At 43.9% G+C, this 21,356-nt stretch overlaps 1 protein-coding gene across 1 annotated transcript; it reads left to right on the top strand.

Annotated features, from left to right (window-relative positions):
• Positions 1 to 1,064: 1,064 nt before the first annotated feature.
• Positions 1,065 to 16,020, top strand: ATMIN (ATM interactor). The gene is made up of 4 exons (XM_032853902.1): positions 1,065 to 1,397; positions 10,545 to 10,670; positions 11,446 to 11,645; positions 12,310 to 16,020. Exons 1-4 carry the CDS (start codon positions 1,068 to 1,070, stop codon positions 14,120 to 14,122), a joined length of 2,469 nt encoding a protein of 822 aa, XP_032709793.1. The 5' UTR covers positions 1,065 to 1,067; the 3' UTR covers positions 14,123 to 16,020.
• The last annotated feature ends 5,336 nt before the right edge of the window (positions 16,021 to 21,356 follow it).

Below are 21,356 nucleotides of genomic sequence, written 5' to 3'. Positions count from 1 at the left end.
TGAATACTCAACTGACCATTACTGACTCTGAGAAACTGGAAAAGGCAAGTAAGCAGATTGTTCTGTAGAGCCTCCAGGAGAAATGCAGCCCTGCCCACACTTTGATCTTAGGGTAGTCCTTGTGTCAGAACTCTGCCACAATCTGTGTTGATTTAAGCCACAAAGGTGGTGGAAACTTGTAACTGCAGCAATAGAAAACTAGTACAGCTTCTGATACATATAAGTTAGCAGTTTTCACATAAAAACCTTGAAAAATAAATCTAGCAACACCAAAGATGAGTAGCATCCTTTAAACAAAGGATGAATTTTTCATTTCACTAGTCCTCACTTCTCTCCTTTGTCTACACCTGGCCTCCTATACTCATTTTCTTGGTCTAGCTAGTCCAAGTACTTAGGTTTTGGAACCCTGCCCTGAGTCATACTGTCTCCTAAGTAGTAACTGGACTTTAGCAGTGAAGATGCAAAAACAAAAAAGATACAGGCAAGTAAATCCAGTCTCCCTTAAAATTATTAACTCAACCATAGCAACTTATTTGTTTGTACAGTGCGACCGGGGGCTAGTTTCTTCTCTGCAAAATGGGGTAAAACTTACAGTACATACCCACGACACCTGTTTTGAGGACAAAGTGAGATACAAAGTGAAAAGTGCCTTCCCCGAAGTCTAGCACATGGTAAACCCTCAATGAACAATAGATGTAATTAACATACGATTGCCTCTCCTGCCATTGAATATTTGGGTTGTTTCTAATATTTGGGGAAATAAAGTTCCTGAGCGTATTGCTTTTTCTTCTATACAATTAATGCCCAAAGTTAACTTTTCTGGGAAGATGAAAATGAATCAGTGGGACCAATACCTTCCACCTGTTCCCAAGAACCCCTGTTTTGTAACCCTCTTGCCTCGCCGGGCAGCGGCTTCCCGCAGACATTCCCTCCATGGCCGGCAGGGGGCGCCGCGGCCGTCCCGGCCCCGCCGGATGCTAATGAGGCCGGCGGCCCCGCCCCCTGCCGGAAGTGGCTGCGGCGGGAGGCGGGGCCTGTTCGTTCGGTTCTTCTGCTGTGCGGGAGCCATGGCGGCGTCTGAGGCGGCGGCGGCGGGGTCCGCGGCTCTGGCCTCGGGTGTCCCGACCGCCCCGACGGCCGCGAGGGGAGCCGCCGCCGCCGCCTCGGGCCCGTGGGGGCCCCCCGGACGGCTGAGAGGCAGCCGGCCGCGGCCCGCGGCAGCGAGACAGCAGCCCGCGGGTCCCGCGCCTCCGGCCCGGGAGCTGATCCAGCCGTCGGTGAGCGAGCTGTCCCGGGCCGTGCGGACCAACATCCTGTGTACCGTGCGCGGCTGCGGCAAGATCCTGCCCAACAGCCCGGCGCTCAACATGCACCTGGTCAAGAGCCACCGCCTGCAGGTGAGCCCGCAGCGGAACGGCGCCTCCCCGGGCCTGGCGCTCTGGGGCGCGGGCGCGGGCGCGGGCGTGCGGGGCGTGCGGGGCGTGCGGGATCCCGGCCCGCGCCCGGGATTGCGCCGTGTGTGTGTGTGTGTGTGTGTGTGTGTGTGTGTGCGCGCGCGCGCGCGTGTGCAGCCTCGCCGGCTGGCGTCCAGCCACAAAACGGCCAGACCGGCCAGGGAGTCCCTGCGGGGCAGAGTGGGGGCCAGCACGCAGGGACACCCAGTAGAAAACACTGTGTCATGCCCCTCCGCTGTCGGGCTCGGACGAGCCGGGACTGCTGGCCTCTGGCTTCGCGGCCCGGGCATTCGACGCAGGGACCTCGGTAGTTCCTAGTAACTTGCCGAGGCCGGTCTCATCCTCATCCTGCTGTTGAGAAGCGGATTGCGCAGCCGGACTGGAGCAGCAGTGTAAACCCGGCGTCCGCTTGTCCAGCCCGACAGCTTTCCACCACACCCACAGTACCTGCGTGAGGCCTTCAGGTTCTGCCCGGCTCTTAAAAGGGCGCTGCAGCTTTGCCTCGTTTTCCCAGTGTTGGTAGAATCGGGTGTGCTCAGGAGGGAGACGTAAGGGAAATTTCCCGCAGGACTTCTCTCAAAAAGGGAACCCGTACGTTAACATGACAGTCGTGGGACCAGCCCTTCCTCGGCCCGTGAAGTGGGGCAGTGATTTTTACCCCTCAGTGCGCGTCTGTGGAGAGCTCAGCTCCCCGAAAATCCAGAGGTCCGGCCCCACCCTACACCTGTTAAGTCACAGTTTCCCCCCGTCGTTACAACGGGAAGTTTCCTCCCCCCACTCCTTACTCGCCTCTCTCCGTGTCGACAGTGACGGAATTCCGAAGCGTGACACTCACAGCAGTTTTGTGAATGTAGCTTTGGATGGTCTGAACGCATCCAGGAGTAAGTTCGAATTACCCAGCGTGTCGCAGGTTCTGTCTGCCCTTCACGGAGATCCTCCTTGGAGACCTCCTTAGAATCGGGCTGCCGGTGAGAATTTATCAGAGGTTATAGTTTCCAGTAGCCCAGACATGGTGCCCATGAGAGGCCGACCCGTCTGGCACCAGCTGAACAGATGCATTGCGGTCCCCCGTGAAGATGAGGGAGCCAGGTCAGGAGGTGTGCTGGGGGGGGACCCTGCAGGTGGGGCTGCGGTTTTCCGCAGAACAGAGGCCGTTTCTTCCAGGACTCGAGTGCAGTACCTCTTCAGTGGTCTTTGGGAATGGTCTTCGACCTTGTGTTTTCTCTATCATACTAAATTTCAACGAAATTCTTCCTTTTTATTTTAACTTGAGTGGGTGAACTATACGTTTGCAGAAATTCTACATGCCTTGATTCTCTCGGATCATAGACAACGGCCGTCGCCCACCTCTCCTACTGGGTCCTCACTGAGAACCAGCCAGGACACTTCACATCTCTGAGCCCAAGAGAAGCTGCCCGTCTGGCCAGGACTGTCTTGGCCCAGAGATTCACTCTAACAGTTTTATTGTCCTTTTGTCTGGAATTCCTGTCTGGAGCTCTTTCACTCTCAAGACTTTGCGAAGCATCTGTTAAGCACAAAGATAACCATTTACTCTTCAGGACTAGCGTGATAGCATAGAATAGGTCTATTTCTAATTATGTTTTTAAAAGACGTTAAGTTTAGGAATATCTAGAGATACCCGTACATTTACAAAATGCACAAACACGTACAATATACAATGCACATGCAAAGTATAATGAGATTAAGAAGGAAGCGTGTGTTTGAGGCAGATAAAAATTTTGATAGTCAAATCTTTACCCGGACTTCTCAGAGCAGCAGTATCCTCCCTTGCTTAGAACCTGTGTGAAGTCATTCTCCCACTTCTAAGCCAGTTTTCAGATGTCTCTTGTCTAAACCCAGGACAGTGCCCTCAAGATCCCTTTCTGAACTAAAAATGTTGAAGGGAAAAGTGGACTCTCCTGATTTTCCTTCATAGGTCATTAGGGAGACCTGTTTCAGGAGGAATTAAAGGAATGTCACCCAGAACCATCATTGTTTTTGTTTTTTATTTTTTTCTTGTCGGAGAGGCTCACTTTCCTGCCTTGTTCTGCCTTTCTAATCACAGCACTCAGCCAACCATGAGCATCTGCTATATGGGAGGAAAGGGGTTCATTTTCTTTCATGAGCATGACCTATGTGACACAGCAGCCTTTGTGTACCTTTACGGAGGTGCCCCAGTGGGCTGAATCTCAACTCTCTGTCTGCATCCTGAGGAGAAGGCTCTTGAGTTCAAACATTACTCTTGACACTTGTTGTTTTCAAAGTATTGGGAGGAGGGAGGGAGAAGGAGGAGGCCTGGGGAGAAGAACTGCCTGGGAGCTCCCAGTGGTTTTGAAAGCTTTTTGGAGCTACTTGGTACCAATCAAGTGCCTGCCTACTTACTGCTCTGAAGGTAGTCTGAGTTTAGCTGCTTGGCAGATTTGCGTAATATTCAGTGGGAATTTTTCCTGCTGGTTCTCTTGGTTACAGGGACTTGCAAAATTCTAGTTTCTTTCTTAGTTTTTATTTTTTCTAGGTTATGATACTCTTTTATCCCCTTCCCCATTAGTTGCTGTATGGTCCTTATTTTATTCTAGACTTTCTTCACAGGGTACCCTGCCCCCAAACAAATATTCCCTTCTTAATTTAAATAATTAACCAACCCTTCTGAAGGTTAGTGGTTAAGAATAGGGATTGAATTGTAAGGTGTAAGGACAGCTGTGTTTTGGTGTTATGCGGGTTCTTAAGATACATGTCTCTGTTTCATCTTCTGTTAGGAAATCTCCTAGGAAATCTCCCTTGCCTACAGGGGGATTCCTGAGGAAATGAAAGCTGGGGATTAAGGAAAAGGAAGAGTAGGAGTAAATGGACATTTCTCAGAGATTCTTTTATTTCTTGTTTGAAAGCAGTGAAGGGGACAGGAGGGCCCTTAAAGAACCTCTTACCCAGCAGCATTTTTATTTTTGAAACCTGGCTTAAAGGATTTTGTATTATGTTTGGTCCAGGGTTCACTTTTAATGATTTGCAAGGAAATTTGTCTTAAGGGAAAAAAAAAACAAAGGAAAAGAAAGGTTCCAGATCATTCTGTAGGCCATATTATACAAAGACCTGCAATTTTAAATTTACAGTAAGAAGACAACAGAGCGAACTGATTTTCTTCTTGGATGCTTTCTGTGAAGGCAATCAGGTGCTGGTGTAGTTATAGTGCCTTTTTTTTTCCCCACCAGTTTTTGCCACTGTTCTTAAAATCTTTTCCTTTTACCCTTTCTCCTTAAAAGTGAGTCCTTATTGGGGCGCCTGGGTGGCTCAGTGGGTTAAGCCGCTGCCTTCGGCTCAGGTCATGATCTCGGAGTCTTGGGATCGAGCCCCGCATCGGGCTCTCTCTGCTCAGCAGGGAGCCTGCTTCCTCCTCTCTCTCTGCCTGCCTCTCTGCCTGCTTGTGATCTCTCTATCAAATAAATAAATAAAATCTTTAAAAAAAAAAAAAAAAGTGAGTCCTTATTCCTGATTTTCTCTTCTTCCGTGTGTTTACTTTTTTTCCATCTTGTTTTTTTATTATTTCCTCTCACAGATTTTTTTCCCCAAATTCTTTCAGTTAAAATGTTTCATAAACATTTCTGAAATGCTTGTTTTTTTTTACTTTAAAGTGTTTTGTGTAACAGGTACCCAAAAAAGGAATGCAAAACATGAAGTATTTTTTGTGTTCTCCTTTTAGTCATGCATACAAAAGATGAAGTACAAGAAGTCTGGTGAATTTTGGTTTTGAACATAGAGGATGCCAGAACAAAACATGACTCTCTCACTGCGGTTCATGTGGTGTTGTGCCACCCCCATTTCTTATCTCCCCCATCCTCATCTCAGCCATCCTGTCTTTTTTTTTTTTTTAAGATTTTATTTATTTATTTGACAGACAGAGATCACAGGTAGGCAGAGAAGCAGGCAGAGAGAGAGGAGGAAGCAGGCTCCCCGCCAAGCAGAGAGCCCAATGTGGGGCTTGATCCCAGGACCCCAGGATCACAACCGGAGCTGAAGGCAGAGGCTTCCCACTGAGCCACCCAGGCGCCCCCTCCAGCCATCCTGTCTTTTGAGTTTATTGTCTCAGGACGGGAAGGCCCTGGAACTGGGATGGGGAGATGGTGATAGGGAGGGTGAGGAGTTGGCCTTCAGAAAGCAGGAAAGTGAACGCTCTCAGATTGTTGCCATGCCTGTAATAAAGGCCACCAGGGGATGGTTGGTGTCCATTACAGCTGTCTTTAGTGTTTCATCCTAGTGCATGATACAGTTTTGGCTTTGATGGCCACGTGAACATGTTCAGTATAATGCTCCCAGTTTTTATTGAACATTTACTCTGTCCAGACATTCCCAAATGCAACAGATGATACAAATACTTTCTTCCCCTTGAAAAGGTTTGGGGGATTTCAAGTAGTTCCATTAGAGAAAACAGGTAAGTAACAGAAGAGAAAGGAATTCAAAGTATTTATAGTAAGGGACTTGAATGTCTCAAGCTAGAGAAATTTGGACCTGGCAAGATATGGGGTGCCACTAAAAATGTTCGAGTGAGGTAATGGCATGATCAGAGCTATAGTTTAGAAAAATGAATCTGGCAAAGTGAATGAAAAGAAGATTGAAGTTCTAGAAATGAGTTAAGAGGTTAATGATTAAAGTCCAGAGTCATCATGACTTGAACTAATGATGTAACAGTGAGAACAGAAAGGTGAGGGAGGTGGTGGAAGACACGTAAAGAGAAGGGACTAATTGCCAAAACTCGGAATCTAGCAAGATGTTCACCAGTAGGTGAATGGATAGATGAACTGTGTACCTCCAGAGAATGGCATATTACTCAGCACTAAAAAGAAATGAGTTATCAAGCTATAAAACGACATGGCAGAAATTCAGGTCAGGAGTATACTCGATGAAAGAAGCTAATCTGAAGAGGGTACCTACTGCATCATTCCAACTATATGACTTTCTGGAGAAGGCAAAAAAGATTAGTCCTTGCCATGTGGGTTTAAGGGAATATTAGGAATAGGTGTAAGCACAGAGGATTTTTAGGGCAGTGAAAATACTGTGTGATTGTGTAACAGTGGATATTTGTCATTACACACTTGTCAAAAGCCATAGAATATACAACAGCAACAATGAACTCTAATATAAACTGTGGATTTTTGGTGATACTGATGTGCCAATGTAGGTTCATTGATTGGAACAAATGTACCACTCTGGTAGGGGATAATTGTTAATAGTGGAACAGGCTATTCACGTTTGGGGAGGGAGAGATATAGAACTCTCTGTGCTTTCTGCTCAATTTTGCTGTGAACCTAAAACATCTCTGAAACATTAACTTTTTTAAAAAAGTGAAGTGAACATGTCTTTGAGAACATGATTAGGAGTTTAAAAAGGGATAATAAAAAGGGTATGTTAGGGCACCTGGGTGGCTCAGTCTAAGTGTCTGCTTTGGCTCAGGTCATGATTCCAGGGTCCTAGGATCGAGTCCCTCATTCTGGCTCCCTGCTCTGCGGGGAGCCTGCTTCTCCCTCTGTCTCTCTCTCTGTGTCTCTCATGAATAAATAAATAAAACACTTAAAAATTAAAAGTTTTTAAAAAGGCATGCAAAGCAGAGTTGAGAGTGTATTAGAAGTGAGCATGAATTTTGTAGTGACCTTGTAGGCAATTTTGTGGAACATCCGAACAGCCTGGAACATAGAGAGGAGCCACCTGGCATATCACTAAGAGGAATTTGATAATTGTCAGGTGAATGAAGAATTTCTCAGTCTTTCTTAATATTCTCCCCACATGTCGTTTTTTTTTTTCTTGCTAATAACACTAGATGGAAAAATACCAAGTTAACTGAAAGTATTTCATTAAAAAGAAAACAAAACACTAGGTGAACTGGTGAGTAGGATGAGTTTGGTGATAAGAGACCATGTCAGTTGTCATTAAAGCTAGTAGCTGCCAGTGTTTTAACAGAAGAGCATTTATGTCTGACTTTCACAAGGACAGTAATTTAATGTAAAGCACTGGTTTAGATTAGATCTTTGGCATTAAGTTGGTTGGCAGAAAGCAAAAGAAGAAACAAAACTCTCTACAGCAAATAGCAATAATAACTAATTGAGTGATTACATGATAAGCACTGTGTTATTGACTAAATCCCCACAACAGCCATGAAGGAGATCCTGTTTTACCTTCTTCACAGGTAAGGAAACCAAGGCAGTTCATTTTCTCAAGGTCACAAGAAAGTGGCAAGGTAGAGAATTTCAACTATGGCAGTCCACATTCCAGAACCCAGGGGTTTAACCACTATGCAAGAGGTTCCAAAGCTAGACTGTATTTTCGGATTATGTGGGGAGACTTAAAAACCAAGTATGGATCCCTAATCCCCCCACTCCAAACGAAAGTGTCTCCTGTGATTTTTCACAGGCTCCAGGGTTGAAAACCACCACCCTACGCTAGACTGTCTCTCAAAAAATGCTCTGCCACTTAGGCACATGCTCTCTTCTTTAAGCATTAAGACAATACCAAGAGGTATACAGAATAGTTTCTGCCCTTAAGAAAGTTAGTTGGAGAGAAAGAATTCTGGGAAAAAAATGGTAATATTTAAAATAGCTTAAGTTTCATTATCTCAGAATTCAAACAGGAAACAGATCTCTACATCTGGGTTGTGGTAAGCAGAACAAGGGAGTATTGTTTATTGAGACTATGATCTGGGCATGGCTTTATGCTAATCCAATACAAGATCATCCTGAGAGTTAACTACTGTATCTATCTCAGAAATGAGTAAACTGACTCAGAGAGGTTAAGGCAACAGCCCTAATTGGTGGTAGAAGTGGTTTGTAGGTCTTTCAATGCCAGGTGCTTTTTCAGCCATCGAAGTCTGCCTGAAGAGAGCCAGAAGAATGTAGGGCAAATTGGGCCTTCATAGACCATGCAATTGGAAGTGGGAAGAATGTGAGGCTGAGTAGGGTGGTGTATGAAAAGGGAACAGAAAAAGATATGGCTATAATGGGAGATTTGAGGCATAACACACTGTTGGGTGATACATACAAATAAGTTTTCAGAATGTCACATTTGTTATAACATTAGAAGAGGAAGGAAAATTATGTAAGAGACCATTTAAATAACCCAAATGAACATGAATATCTGGGCAGTATAGCGCAGTAGGATTGTAAAAGAGTGGACCAGTGTGGAAGACATGGAGGACTAATTGAATTTGATGTGGAAAGATAAATTATGTTGTTTAAAAATAAAACAAGAACAGCTTCTTTTCCCTCTAAATGAGTGGACAGAGACTCAACAAGATCAACATGTTCCTCTTGAGATCCACTGGGAAGGCAAAGGGAAGGAGTCTTAGCCACGTGATTATTCATTTCTCACTTCTCCAGAAGCACCACTGGTAGAGAGGGAAGTGGACATGTTCCAACAGTATTGAATCCTCGCTCATCAGAACACTAGATGACCAGGATACCTACCTGAGCGCTGCAGCAGCAGCTGAGGCCTGAGTCAAAGGGAAGTTCTACCCCTTCCACTTGGACCTCAGTCTGTATTTTCTAACTGATTATGTTCTTTTTTCCAGCTCATCTCTTAACTCAGGCAAAAGATCCAGGGGAGGGGCATCCCATGACAGGGACCCAAAACTATTCCCTTAAGCAACAGGGATTCCCTTTACACCAGCAAGAAGCCCACATGGTTGACCCCAAGATAGCAACTGACCTGACCTTTCCTGCCTGCCTGCCCGTATCCACCGACCTTTGTCCTACATTTTCCTTAAATAAACCTGAAAGTATTTTCAGCACTTTGGAGACAGTCTTAGAGAGTTAGTCCACTGTCTTCCTGGTACTGGATTCACTGAAATAAATTCCTTTTCTTGTGTCACCACCACTTGTCTCACTGCCTTTGTGTCAGTGGTGAGTGGCCAGAGTTGGTCTCTTTTGGGACCCCCGGAACCAGGCGCTCTTCTACCCTTGAGCCCTGGTTACATGAGTACATCTCCAGTTGTTTCCAGTAACCTGTCAAGAGGTCCTTCCCCACCCCGCCCTCTTTAGGGCCAGACAGGAATTATGCTGGAGGTCATAGGTGTGTCACACCTGCAGTATGTGAGCTCATCAGGGGTGCTGGGACAGAGCACTCCAAGCTAAATGAAGTCATGAGGTATTTTAAACTCCAGCCAAAAAGACAATCACATACTTAATAACAAAGGATGATTAGGATTATATGAGTTAATATATATGTGTCTGACACAGTAATAAAGGCTGTATATAAGTACTGGTTGCTATAATGATTATTAAGTTTCGAACGTAGCATGGTGACTATATTCAAGTTGCTATGTAAAAAGTTATGTCGACTGCCTTCACCTACTTCAGGGGTTTAAGGATCAGAGGAAGTCAGGGTGCCAGGAGGAAGGCTTGAAGAACAGAGTCAAAGGAGGGGTTTTTTAGGGGCTCCCAATAATTTAGGGTGGGGTAAAAGGGAAGGGAAGAATTAGGGTGGTACCAAAATGTTGAGCCTGAGAAATGGAATATACAAACAAAGAAAGCTGGCTTTAAGGACAGAAAATTTAAGTTTAGAAGGAGGAGTTTTAAAGGAATGGATAGAAGATTTTTAAACAACATGGAGGGTTTTTTGGTTTTGAAAAAAAAATTTTTTTTAAGATTTTATTTATTTATTTGAGGGAGAGTGAGAATGAAAGAGAGAGAGAGAGAGCAAGCATGAGAAGGGGGTTGGTCAGAGGGAGAAGCAGACTCCCTGCTGAGCAGGGAGCCGGATGCGGGATTCTATCCAGGGACTCCAGGATCATGACCTGAGCCGAAGGGAGTCGATTAACCAACTGAGCCACCCAGGTGCCCCTGTTTTGAAAAATTTTTATAGATTTATTGAGTTACGTTTTGATTCACCATAACATTTACCCATTTTAAGTGAAAAATTTAATTATTCAGTAGATCCACATAGTTGTGCCATCAGCAAGACAATCTAATTTTAGAACATTTTTATCTCCCCTAAAAGATCTCTTATGCCCATCATTAGTCATTCCTTGTTTCTGGTCCCAGCCAGTTCCACTGTTTTGGTTTTGTTTTGTTTTTTTTTAATAATTATGTAAAGTAATTTTTTCTTTTGCAGGATGGCATAGTAAATCCAACAATAAGAAAGGATTTGAAAACTGTACCGAAATTCTACTGTTGTCCCATTGAAGGATGTCCTAGAGGCCCTGACAGACCATTTTCTCAATTTTCTCTCGTAAAACAGGTATTTTATTTGTCTTAAGTATACTTCTCTGGAGGTGAAATGCAGGTGATATAAACCTAATGTGCATTCTAATCACTTAGCATACCATAACTGGAGAATTCTCAAATTCTGCCCGTGAGGATAGCCCTACCCGCGAGTCTCCGTATTGGGGAAAACGGGAGTGGGGTTTAACAAGAGTGAAGGAGACGTGGCTTGTTCTGGAGAAGATGTCCAGAAGTGGGTTTGGAGAGAAGAACAAGAAGACCGGTTCTGCAGCAAATGAGAAATGTGTGCTCCACATCTCTTGTGTGACTGTGTGCCTCCAAGGCCCGAGGAGCAAAGGCCCAGAGGAAGAATTCTCCTAAGGAAGGACGAAGCCGCAGAAGTCAGGAAGAGTTCCAGAAGCAGCTGCCTTCGGAGGAGGGAGGGGCCCAGTGAGTGGGGAAAGAGGTCACGTAGGACTGGCAGGGACCGGCAGCTGAACTGCTCTCCCGAGGGTTGGCTCAAGGGGTCCTGAGAAAAGCTTGGTGGACTTTCTCCTGCCTGCAGCACTCATTCATAAACCCAGCCAGGTGCCATGAATTGCCACCAAAACAGGGTTCTCACTTTTCACAAAGCAGCAGTGACAGGGAGAAGGGGCATGTGGTAAACTGCAGTTTGCCTGCTTTTCCATTCTTTCGATGTAGACCGCTCTCGCTTGTCCTGCAGACTCATTGTTAATGCACGTACAGGGGTGGTTTTTTCAAATGTTTTGAGCAGTGTGGTTTTCCACTTTGGTCCTCTGTGTTCTTCCTAGCACTTCATGAAGATGCACGCCGAAAAGAAGCATAAGTGCAGTAAGTGCAGCAATTCTTACGGCACGGAGTGGGACTTGAAAAGGCACGCCGAGGACTGTGGCAAGACCTTCCAGTGCACGTGCGGCTGTCCCTATGCCAGCAGAACTGCGTTACAGTCTCACGTCTACCGCACTGGCCATGAGATCCCGGCAGAGCACAGGTAAAGGGGAAGAAACGGTGGCCCAGGAGTCAGTCGCTATGGGAAGAATTTCAGACGAAACTTCTGGAAAGCCGTTAGTGCAGAGAGAAAGGAGGAATAACAGCGAAAAACATGACGTGAAAGGGGGGAACTTTCAGAAAGGCGAACAGTACTGGCAAAGGATCCACATCTGTCTAACCCAGTTCTTCCTTATTTCTTCCCAATTGAAAAGCCCAACTTGAAGCATTTTTCATCAGAGGGATGTTATTAAATTGCTAAAGAGTTAAGTTTTATCATGAAACTGTACCTCATCTTAAAGGTCAAATTTATATTTGGAGTAATAGCTTCCTACTTTAGGAACAGTAAAAGTTGCATTATATAATCTGTTAGCTCCCTCGTGCTTATAGAGCTAAGCTGAGTTCTAGAGTTCTTAGAGGTATGCCCTGAAAAAGATGGGCTTCCTCCTTCCCTAGCTGCATGCTCCTCCACTTCTGCCTGCCATATAGTAGTCCCAGTTCTCAGAGAGGCACAGAAGGATGGATCTCTCTTCCCCTGGTGGATTCTGATCTCTGCTCTAGGTGTGGGGAACAGCATTTGTAAATAATTGAAGAGACCGCACCAGGGTTGAAGAAGGCTGCAGCCTAAACTCTTGTTTTTCTCTTGTTAACTCTGTCCTTGGTTTCAGGGATCCACCTAGTAAGAAAAGGAAAATGGAGAGCTGCTTGCACAGCCAGAAGTTGTCCAGTAAGACCACTGAGGCCTTGAGCACCCAACCAGCTGCAAGAACAGACACTCAAGAACTGGAAACTTCAGATATAAAGCTGGTCACTTCTTTTGAAGACTCTTGCCACTCTAATGCCGGAAAGCAGACTCTTACAACACCTCCAAGATACCCTCAGAAGTTGCTTTTACCCAAGCCCAAAGTGGCTCTGGTGAAACTTCCTGTTATGCAGTTTTCTCCCATGCCTATCTTCGTGCCTACAGCTGACTCCTTGGCCCAGCCTGTGGTGTTGGGTGTCGACCACCAGGGTTCTGCCCCTGGTGCTGTGCACATACTGCCCTTGTCAATTGGAACCCTGATCCTCGGCCTCGATTCGGAGGCTGGCTGTCTGAAGGAAAGTCTCCCTCTTCCAAAAATTGTAAGTCCTGTTGCCATGGAGCCAATTAGTACAGGCGTTCAAGTGAACTTGGGTAAGAGCCTGTCTAATCCTTTACAAGAACTAGGGAACACATGTCAGAAGAACAGTATTTCTTCAATCAACGTACAGACAGACCTGTCTTACGCCACGCAGCACTTCATACCTTCCACACCGTGGGCTGGGCCTGATTCCTCTGTATCTTCTTGTTCTCAAACAGATTTGACGTTTGGTTCTCAAGTCTCCCTTCCCATTAGTGTTCAAACGCAAACGTTTTTGCCCAGTTCCAAGGTGACCTCGTCCATTGCTGCTCAGACTGATGCATTTATGGATGCCTGTTACCAGTCAGGTGGGATCTCCAGAGAAACCCAGACGAGTGGGATGCAAAGTCTGACAGATGACCGAGTACCAATGGACCAAGCTGTTATGGGTGGGGACATTTTTGAGAGTGTCCATTCATCCTACGGTGTTTCTACAGACAGTATTATAAGCAGCAGCTTAGTAGCAGAGACCGTCGCTCATGACTTGTTACCTCAGACCCACCCTAAGACTTTAAATCAAGATCTTGAGAAATCAGCACCAATTATAACCTTCAGTGCACAGCACAGCATGCTTCCTTCACAGAACATGACAGATAATCAGACCCAAACTATAGATTTATTAAGCGATTTAGAAAACATCTTGTCAAGTAATCTCCCCAGTCAGACACTGGACAATCGTGGTCTTTTGTCTGACACAAGTACCGGACCTGACCCCCAGCTCCCATCTGGCCCGACCCAGAATCCCGCAATTGATTTTGATATTGAAGAGTTCTTGTCTGCCTCAAATATCCAGACTCAAACTGAAGAGAGTGAGGTTAACACCATGACCACCGAGCCTGTCTTGGAATCGCTGGACATAGAGACCCAGACGGACTTCTTCCTTGCAGACACATCTGCTCAGTCCTATAGTTGTAGGGGAAATTCTAACTTCTTGGGCCTTGAAATGTTTGACACGCAGACACAGACAGACTTAAACTTCTTTTTAGACAGTAGCCCCCACCTGCCTCTGGGAAGTATTCTGAAACACTCCAGCTTTTCCATGAGTACTGATTCATCTGACACAGAGACCCAGACTGAAGGAATCTCCGCTGCTAAAAACGTACCTGCTGTAGAGAGCAAAGTTCAGTTGAACAGTACGGAGACACAGACCATGAATTCTGGCTTCGAAACCCTGGGGAGCTTGTTCTTCACCAGCAACGAAACTCAGACAGCAATGGATGACTTTCTTCTGGCCGATTTGGCCTGGAACACAATGGAATCTCAGTTCAGCTCTGTAGAAACCCAGACATGTGCAGAACTACACAGGGTCGCCGACTTCTAAAAGTGAAGTCCGGGCGTGCGACGGCATTGACGATTTCCTTCTGCGTTTGGAAAATGGAGAGCGGGACAACAGTGTTAACGCTATTGAATGTAGTTACTGATGCATTTACTTCAGTTCTTGGAGGGTCTTTGCCTTTTGTACTTGTAAACATGAAATTTGTGTATAAATGTGAGTGTATGATAAAGTGTAAGATGTTGGTCTAAATAATACTGTTTCTGTGTTGCCTACATTTGCCCTGTCATGGTTAGTCTCCCATCTTCAAAACACAAGTGTATTTCATGCCTTTCAAACCCATCTAGCATTAGCTAAAGCCAAGCTTACCAGGTACTAGGGTACAGACTTTTCAGACCTTCAAACCATTTCAGTGGAAATGTGTCTTGCTTAACTTAAATTGCTCCTAAAATATTTGACAGTGCTTGTTAGAAATTCCTGTTTCCTGATAGTGAATCTAAAGAAATCAGATGCCACACATCAGATGTAACCGCCAGCACTCAGATGGCATGGGACTCATGCTACCTACGGCTCCCATCTGCTTTGACATCTCGCTTTTTTCTGACTTGAAGACAAAGGAGAACTACAGCCGTCTTTAGCTTCTGAGACCATCTCCATGTAGTCAATGTCATTCTTCCTTTACATGAACTATTACTGAGACCAACCCACATGTACAGTACTTCCTCACAAGACTTGTTGCTGTACAATTACTGCTTCGAGAAGTAGCGGCAAGCACTTAGTGTAAATAGCGATCCTTCTAGTCCAAGTAACCGTACGTCATCGCAGCCGTGGAAACTCATCCTGGAGTGTGCCCTGGGAACATCCCTCCTGCTCTCCCCAGTAGGCGAGAGTGGTACTCCACAGCTGCTTCTCAAAATGTACCCATAGGCTGGATCTGAGTTTTGTCTCTCTAAATGTTAAAAAAAAAATAAGGGAAAGAGAAAAAGGACATACCCCCGGCTAAATTTCAGTGTAAGGTAATAGGGCAAGAGTGCAATCAACACTTACTCTAAAGTGAACCTTCTCCTCCACTTCTCGTCTTTTCCTTGAATAAGGAAAGACACTGGGCTAGCAAGGATATTATCTGTGCCTTGAGGATAGCAAGTATAGAACAGATCCACCTAAAATATGGTATTCTGCATTTTGTTGCTTTGTTTAGACGGCAATACCAGTCTTCAAAGAAAAGGAGGTGAAGACCAGTTATTTCAGTAATCGAGGACATCCATGTTTTTAGATAGGAGCATGGTCATACATGCTTTGGAGGTTAACTATTTAGGATTGTTGTCCAACTTTCAGCCAAGGAAGAAAATCAGTGCAGCCTGTACGTTTTTGAAGTTTGTTAAGAAAAAGTTCCTTCTGTGGCAGGCTTATGCTGCTGAAGGCTAAATCCTCAAAATAAAACTTAAGGAGTGGACTAATAACCCCAAGTAAATAGATGATGTTACTACTAATTCCTGTCCCATAGAAGAATAGTTGGTAGTGAATAAACATATCCTGGAGAGATGAACCCAACCTGGTAGATGAGAGTTTGCTTTGGTCACAGTGGCCTATGACTATGGGTTTCAAAACAAACATAAAGCCTTAACTAGAATTTCATTGTTTTAGAATTGTCACTGCCTTAATGTTCGAACATTGATTTAAGTTCTCCCAGCAAAGGAGAAGTGCATGTTTGTTTATGGCTTTTTTGTAAATATAAATGCAGTGATCTTTGGCTTTAAAAAATTTGTTCCTGTGAAAATGTTTATTAATTAATCCAGCCAGTAGAGTTATTTACAGAACAATTGAGCATGTCATAGTTCTTTATGTACAAGAATTGTTTTCCCTCCCAAAAACCTTAGTTACCTGAATTGTCCTAAGATTATTCGTAATAACTGAAATTCAGTGATTAAAGAGAAGTGAGAATTCTACCTTTTTTTTTTTTGTGAATTCTTTGACATACTCATAATGTGACCTGTTTTGTTGCCTTGACTTTTCACAAACCCATCATCTTCTGATAGTCACAGGATGCAATGGTTGTGCCTAGTTATTTTCATAACTGTTTTACCTGTGTTCATGAAAATATACTAATAATTTTCCTAGTAGAAGAAAATGAAAAGACATTCCATTACTAAACTTTCTATTTTGATATGAAGTTTTTATCTGATAAAAGTTACACACCTTACGGTTTTAAGTTTTGGAAGGATTTCAAAGGAGATTACTCCAATTCATGCATTTGCTGAAGGCGACCATTTTATAACAGGATGCCATTTATCTTTGTAAATAATATAATTCTAGCTTACGAGCAAAAATAAGAGGGTTAGAATATGAGTAGTTCCTTAGTCAATGTGTTTCTGATTCCTTGTATAAAGGGGAAATAAAAACAAACTTTTTGTAGACTTACCTGAAATATGCTGAGTAAGGTTTGAAGCTTCTTTTGATCAGAAGAAAATGTATCCATGTCAGTCTAGTTGTGAAGTTGTAGTCTTAGTAGTGGCAAATTGACAGGGTGATGCATTCAAGTAATACTTTATGGCCTCAGTTTTAGAAGGTTTACCTTAATTCCAATCCAAACCTCACCAAAACTTGTCATCTAATATTGACTCTAAGCATTTACTCTGCTTTATTTCAAGCAATGCTTCTCTCTCTGGTCCTCGGAAGCCTCTTAAAGAGGAGGGGAAATGTATACCTTTGGGGATTTAGGGACAAAGGCTTTGAAGTCTCAAGTATTCGTTCCCATTGGAAGTGCTTTCAAGTGTCGCTTGGTAAGATTTGGTTCTGGGAAAGAGCATGTCGAACTTCTGGCTTCATACTCCCAACATCTAAAAGACTGTCAAAAGACACGGAGTACATGGAGTTTCATCAGGATGTTGGCTAGTATGATGTAGTCACTGCCAAGAAGGTAGTGCAGTAAATATGCTTGCTTTGCAGTGTTTGAACCCGAAGGGTTCTCTCAGTTGTGTCAACAGTGTTGATGAGCGGACACCCTGATGTTTTAGCTTAAGTATAAGGAGAGGCAGGCTAAAGATGATGGGGATTCCTAGGTTGTCAGTGTTCCCAGACTAACATCTGTGGCCCTACATTTGATAACCTGTGTGTGTGAAAGGAGCAAATATCCAAACTATGTGAATAAATTCAAGCATTGTCTGTAACGCTTGAACTGGAAGAATACCAATGTTCATTCCTTTCAACAAACTGCAGGAAAAAAAACTAAATTTTGTATCGCCTTACTAATAACAAAATACACGCATTTGTAACTTTGTGCTAAGTCCACAAAGTCAAAATAGTGAGGGCTGGCGTAACAGAAACATTGCCGAGGCCCTGCCCCTGACTTGAATCGTTTCTATCAAGAAAGTTACTATTATGGGACAGAAGGCTACAAAAAAGAAACAAAATAATCGTAAAAAGTGATACTCATTTTTAGTTTATCAGTGAAGTGGTCAAATATTTGAGAAATTTTTTTTGAAAAAATATATCTCCATGGTGACTTTGTTATTCTCAAAAGTATATATGTCATTTCAATGTGAACAAAGTTATTTTGCTGTTTGGGGGTTTTTGTTTTTGTTTTTTTGTCATAAAGGCATGAGCTTCTTCGCATGGCATGTGTCAGTAAGACCTTATTCCAAGCATGGCATCTTTTACTACTTTTGCTGGAAGCTTTTTTACTCTCTGCTTTCTGGTGCTCCATTGCTTTTTCCATCCCTTGTTTGGTTTTATGATTGCCTCTCAAACATGTTTGTGTTTAGGATTGAATTTGAAAGTCATCCCCCTCTTTATCTTCTTTATCCTGTGCTGGAACGAGAAATTTAGTGACTTCAGAAAATGTAGAGCTTGTACTGTAATAAAAACGCGGCAGAAGTCAAAACATCTTAAGTAATCACAAAGGGTATTTAACCTTCCAGTGCACTGCAGTAACATCTCCTATTTAAAGTGAGCCTTTAGGAGCACCTGGGAGGCCCAGTGGGTTGAGCCTCTGCCTTCGGCTCGGCTTTTGATCTCAGGGTCCTGGGATCAAGCCTGGCATCAGGCTCTCTGCTCATCCCCTTCTCTCTCTCTCTCTCTCTGCCTGCCTCTCTACCTACTTGTGATGTCTCTCTGTCAAATAAATAAAATCTTTAAAAATAATAATAATAAAGTGAGCCTTCAGAAATTAAGATTTTATGGTACACTTAAGAAATAAATACTTAGAGAGCACACTAGCCTGAGGAGGGGGAGAACAGAGGGAGAGGGCAAGAAGAAGACTGCTGGGCCCTACACGGCTTGATCTCTAGCCAAAATCAAGAGTGAGACATTTAACAGACTGAGTCATCCAGGCACCCCTTAAAGTACACTTTTTAGAAACCATCCAAACTTAAGCCAGCCATGCTTTGGGATTAATATGGGATTTATACTGCCTTACTTCAGTTCATGGGAACAATATTTGTTTTCTTAAATGTGAAAGTGTAGTGCTATTAATTGTAAGCTGCTGTTTGTTCTTTTTACCTTTTTGGTAAGATGTATTCTATTTTAAAACCATTTAAATCACTGTTCTCTAACGAGATAATGTGCCTAAGTCTTCAGATTTAATGTTCTCTAGCTATCACAATAAGGATCTGGCTTTCCATTTTCTTGGAATTACATGAGAGAAATCAGTCATGAGGAGTGAAACTAAGCCTTCATAGAGTCATGAACAGTATCAGAACTGGTGGTATTTATCCCAAATAAATGTTTGATTTCTGGTTTTCTTTAGAATACATGCAGCCTAAAATAAAATTGGTAAACAGTCCTATGGTATTAAAAATATGACTAGTTCATGGTATGTTTTCAAGTTAACAGTCAAAGTTTTCATAAGCAGAGAGATTGTTTCATTTTAAAAAACACACAGGGAAGAAAGCTTTCTAGTTTGAGCTAAATCGAGAACAAGGACTATTTTCATATATATGTGTGATGTATCAGTTTGCCAGTGGCAAAGGAGTGGTATATGTGCTATTAGCATATACATATATAGTACTCACGCTGGTTTAGCATAAATGGTGAATGCTGAGAGTATTGCTTAAACAGTAGGGAATTCTGAATAATAGCATGTGTAAATACATCAGCTTATCATCATAGAATTCCCTTGAAAACCTTGCCAAAGCAATAATGCACGTTCTCAAAAGATAAAATATGGGAATATTGACAACTTTTCTGGGCACTGGCTAAGTGGGCCCGCTGTCATTATGAGATGGTCTCGGAGAAAAAGCTTGTGGTTGCTTCCTGTTACAGGGAACCTAGGCAGGCACCACCAGAAGACCTTGAAGAACGAAGACAACACTGAGAGCGCCAGAGGGCTTTAGATTCAGAGCACCTGTGCTTTCCAGGAGGCAGCAATCCAGGCATCGCCCACTTTTCCTTTGTCCCTATGCCAAGGCTTGTGCTCGGTAAGTAAAACTGTCAGAGAAGCTGCAAACAGAGATTGAATTCCCTAGAACATTGGTTCTCAACTAGGCTGATTTTGCCTTGTGGCACTTGGTAACGTATGGAGGCATTCTTGATTGTTGCGACTAAGGGATGCTACTGGCAGCTATCGGATAGAGGCCAGAGATGCTGCTAAGTATCCTACCCTGTACAAAACAGTCCCTACGAAGAATTATCCAGTCCTGTTACAAAGGAAGGAGAAAAAGATCCTTGACACTTGTGCATTTGCCCAGGATAAAGAGAATAATTCATTCCCAGAAGGGGCTTAGCACTCTTAGTGTCTTGTAACTTTAAAGGCATTGTTGTATTGTGTGGCTGGTAGTAGAGCTTGGGGCAGAGCTGAGTCTGGACATCAGGAGCCCGGCACTGAGTCTCCTAGCACCAGTGTCCCAGTAAGTTTGGCAGACTGGTAGAGTATTTCCTGGGGCACTAGCGACTGCCCTGATACACCCTCAGTCATAGCCACAGGAGCCCCTCTGTTTATTCCCCACCTTGCTTCTCAGTAGCCCCTAAACTGCAGCACCAAGGTTGCACCTGACCCAAACCCAGACACCCCAAAAATCCCTAGATGTGAGACCTTCTCCAGTCATGCATCTTGGCCTTGGCCAGCTGGGGATTCCCAGAGAGATGGGCTGGGCTTCTGTGATCTCTCCGGGTCCTAAAGCTCTTAAACTTGGAGGCAGGAAGAGAAAGCCCATTTGATTCTGGGTTCCAATCATTTTATAGCGCGGTCCTTCAAGTACAGGTAAATTTCATGAAAGGGGACCACGTCCAGAATAAAAAGAGTACAACTAAAAATTAGGGAAGGTCTCCCTGAGTAGCCAGAGTTCTACGTACTTGTCCAAACATAGCCTGACCTTATTTCTGATTTAAAGTCTTCCTCTTGCCCTTCGGAAGTGCCACCCCCGCATCTCTGTCAGGAAACATTCTGTCTATCCAGGTTTCCTGCCCCTTCAGGTCCTCCCTGCCATCACCCAAACCCCCAGCAGCAACCCCAGGCCTCAACCCAACCTCACCCAGAAGGTGACCTCAGGCCCTGCAGGAGCCTGTGTCAGGTGCTGCCACAGTTCCACTTGGTGATTTTTAAAGTTTTGAGAAAAATAGGGGTTTGGAAAATTTGATTAATGAGACATCCAAAACGAATAGAATGAGAGATGAAAGATAGCTCTCTATGCTTGGTTTAGAGGGGACTAAAGGATCCAAAAACCTAACTAAGACCATCACCCTGAGGTAGGAAGAGGGCTGTTGCCATTGTCACATGCTTACTGCCCTTCAGTGGCAGAATTTCGCCCGCAAGTTTTGTTGGTGATCTAGAATCCTAACGAGGACTTAATCCATTCAGATTTAATCTGAATGGAAATGGGCAAAACCTACAGTGATTTTATCCACAGAAAACAAGCTAAACCCAGGCTGATGGAAATACGATCCCAGTGGGGCTTAATCAGGTTAACTGAAAAACTAACTAAAGAGATGCCCAAGGCAAAACCCTCATATCTATCTATTCATAGAGGATGCTTAGTCAATATTTTGCTAGCCAAACTAATTATTTGCTCAAAAAAAAAGGATACTGCACATCTTGAAATTTGGGCGGTTCCTTTGTTCAGACCAGCCCTCCTCTTAATTCTAAATCATTATGTTTACCCCCAAATCTATAGAATTTATAACCCTTATCTCAACAAAAAGGTTTTTCTTAAGAAATATTTTGGGGGTGTCTGGGTGGTTCAGTTGGTTAATTATCTACCTTTGGCTCAAGTCATGATCCCAGGGTCCTGGGATTAAGTCCCTCACAGGGGTCCTTGCTCAGTGGAGGGTCTGCTTCTCCCCTTCCCTC

This window comes from Lontra canadensis, unplaced genomic scaffold (assembly GCF_010015895.1).
Source record: "Lontra canadensis isolate GAN:19392208 unplaced genomic scaffold, GSC_riverotter_1.0 scaffold8, whole genome shotgun sequence".
In the NCBI taxonomy this organism is placed as follows: domain Eukaryota; kingdom Metazoa; phylum Chordata; class Mammalia; order Carnivora; family Mustelidae; genus Lontra; species Lontra canadensis.
Note: the sequence above shows the minus strand (reverse complement) of the source record. Positions and strands in the feature narration are given on the sequence as shown.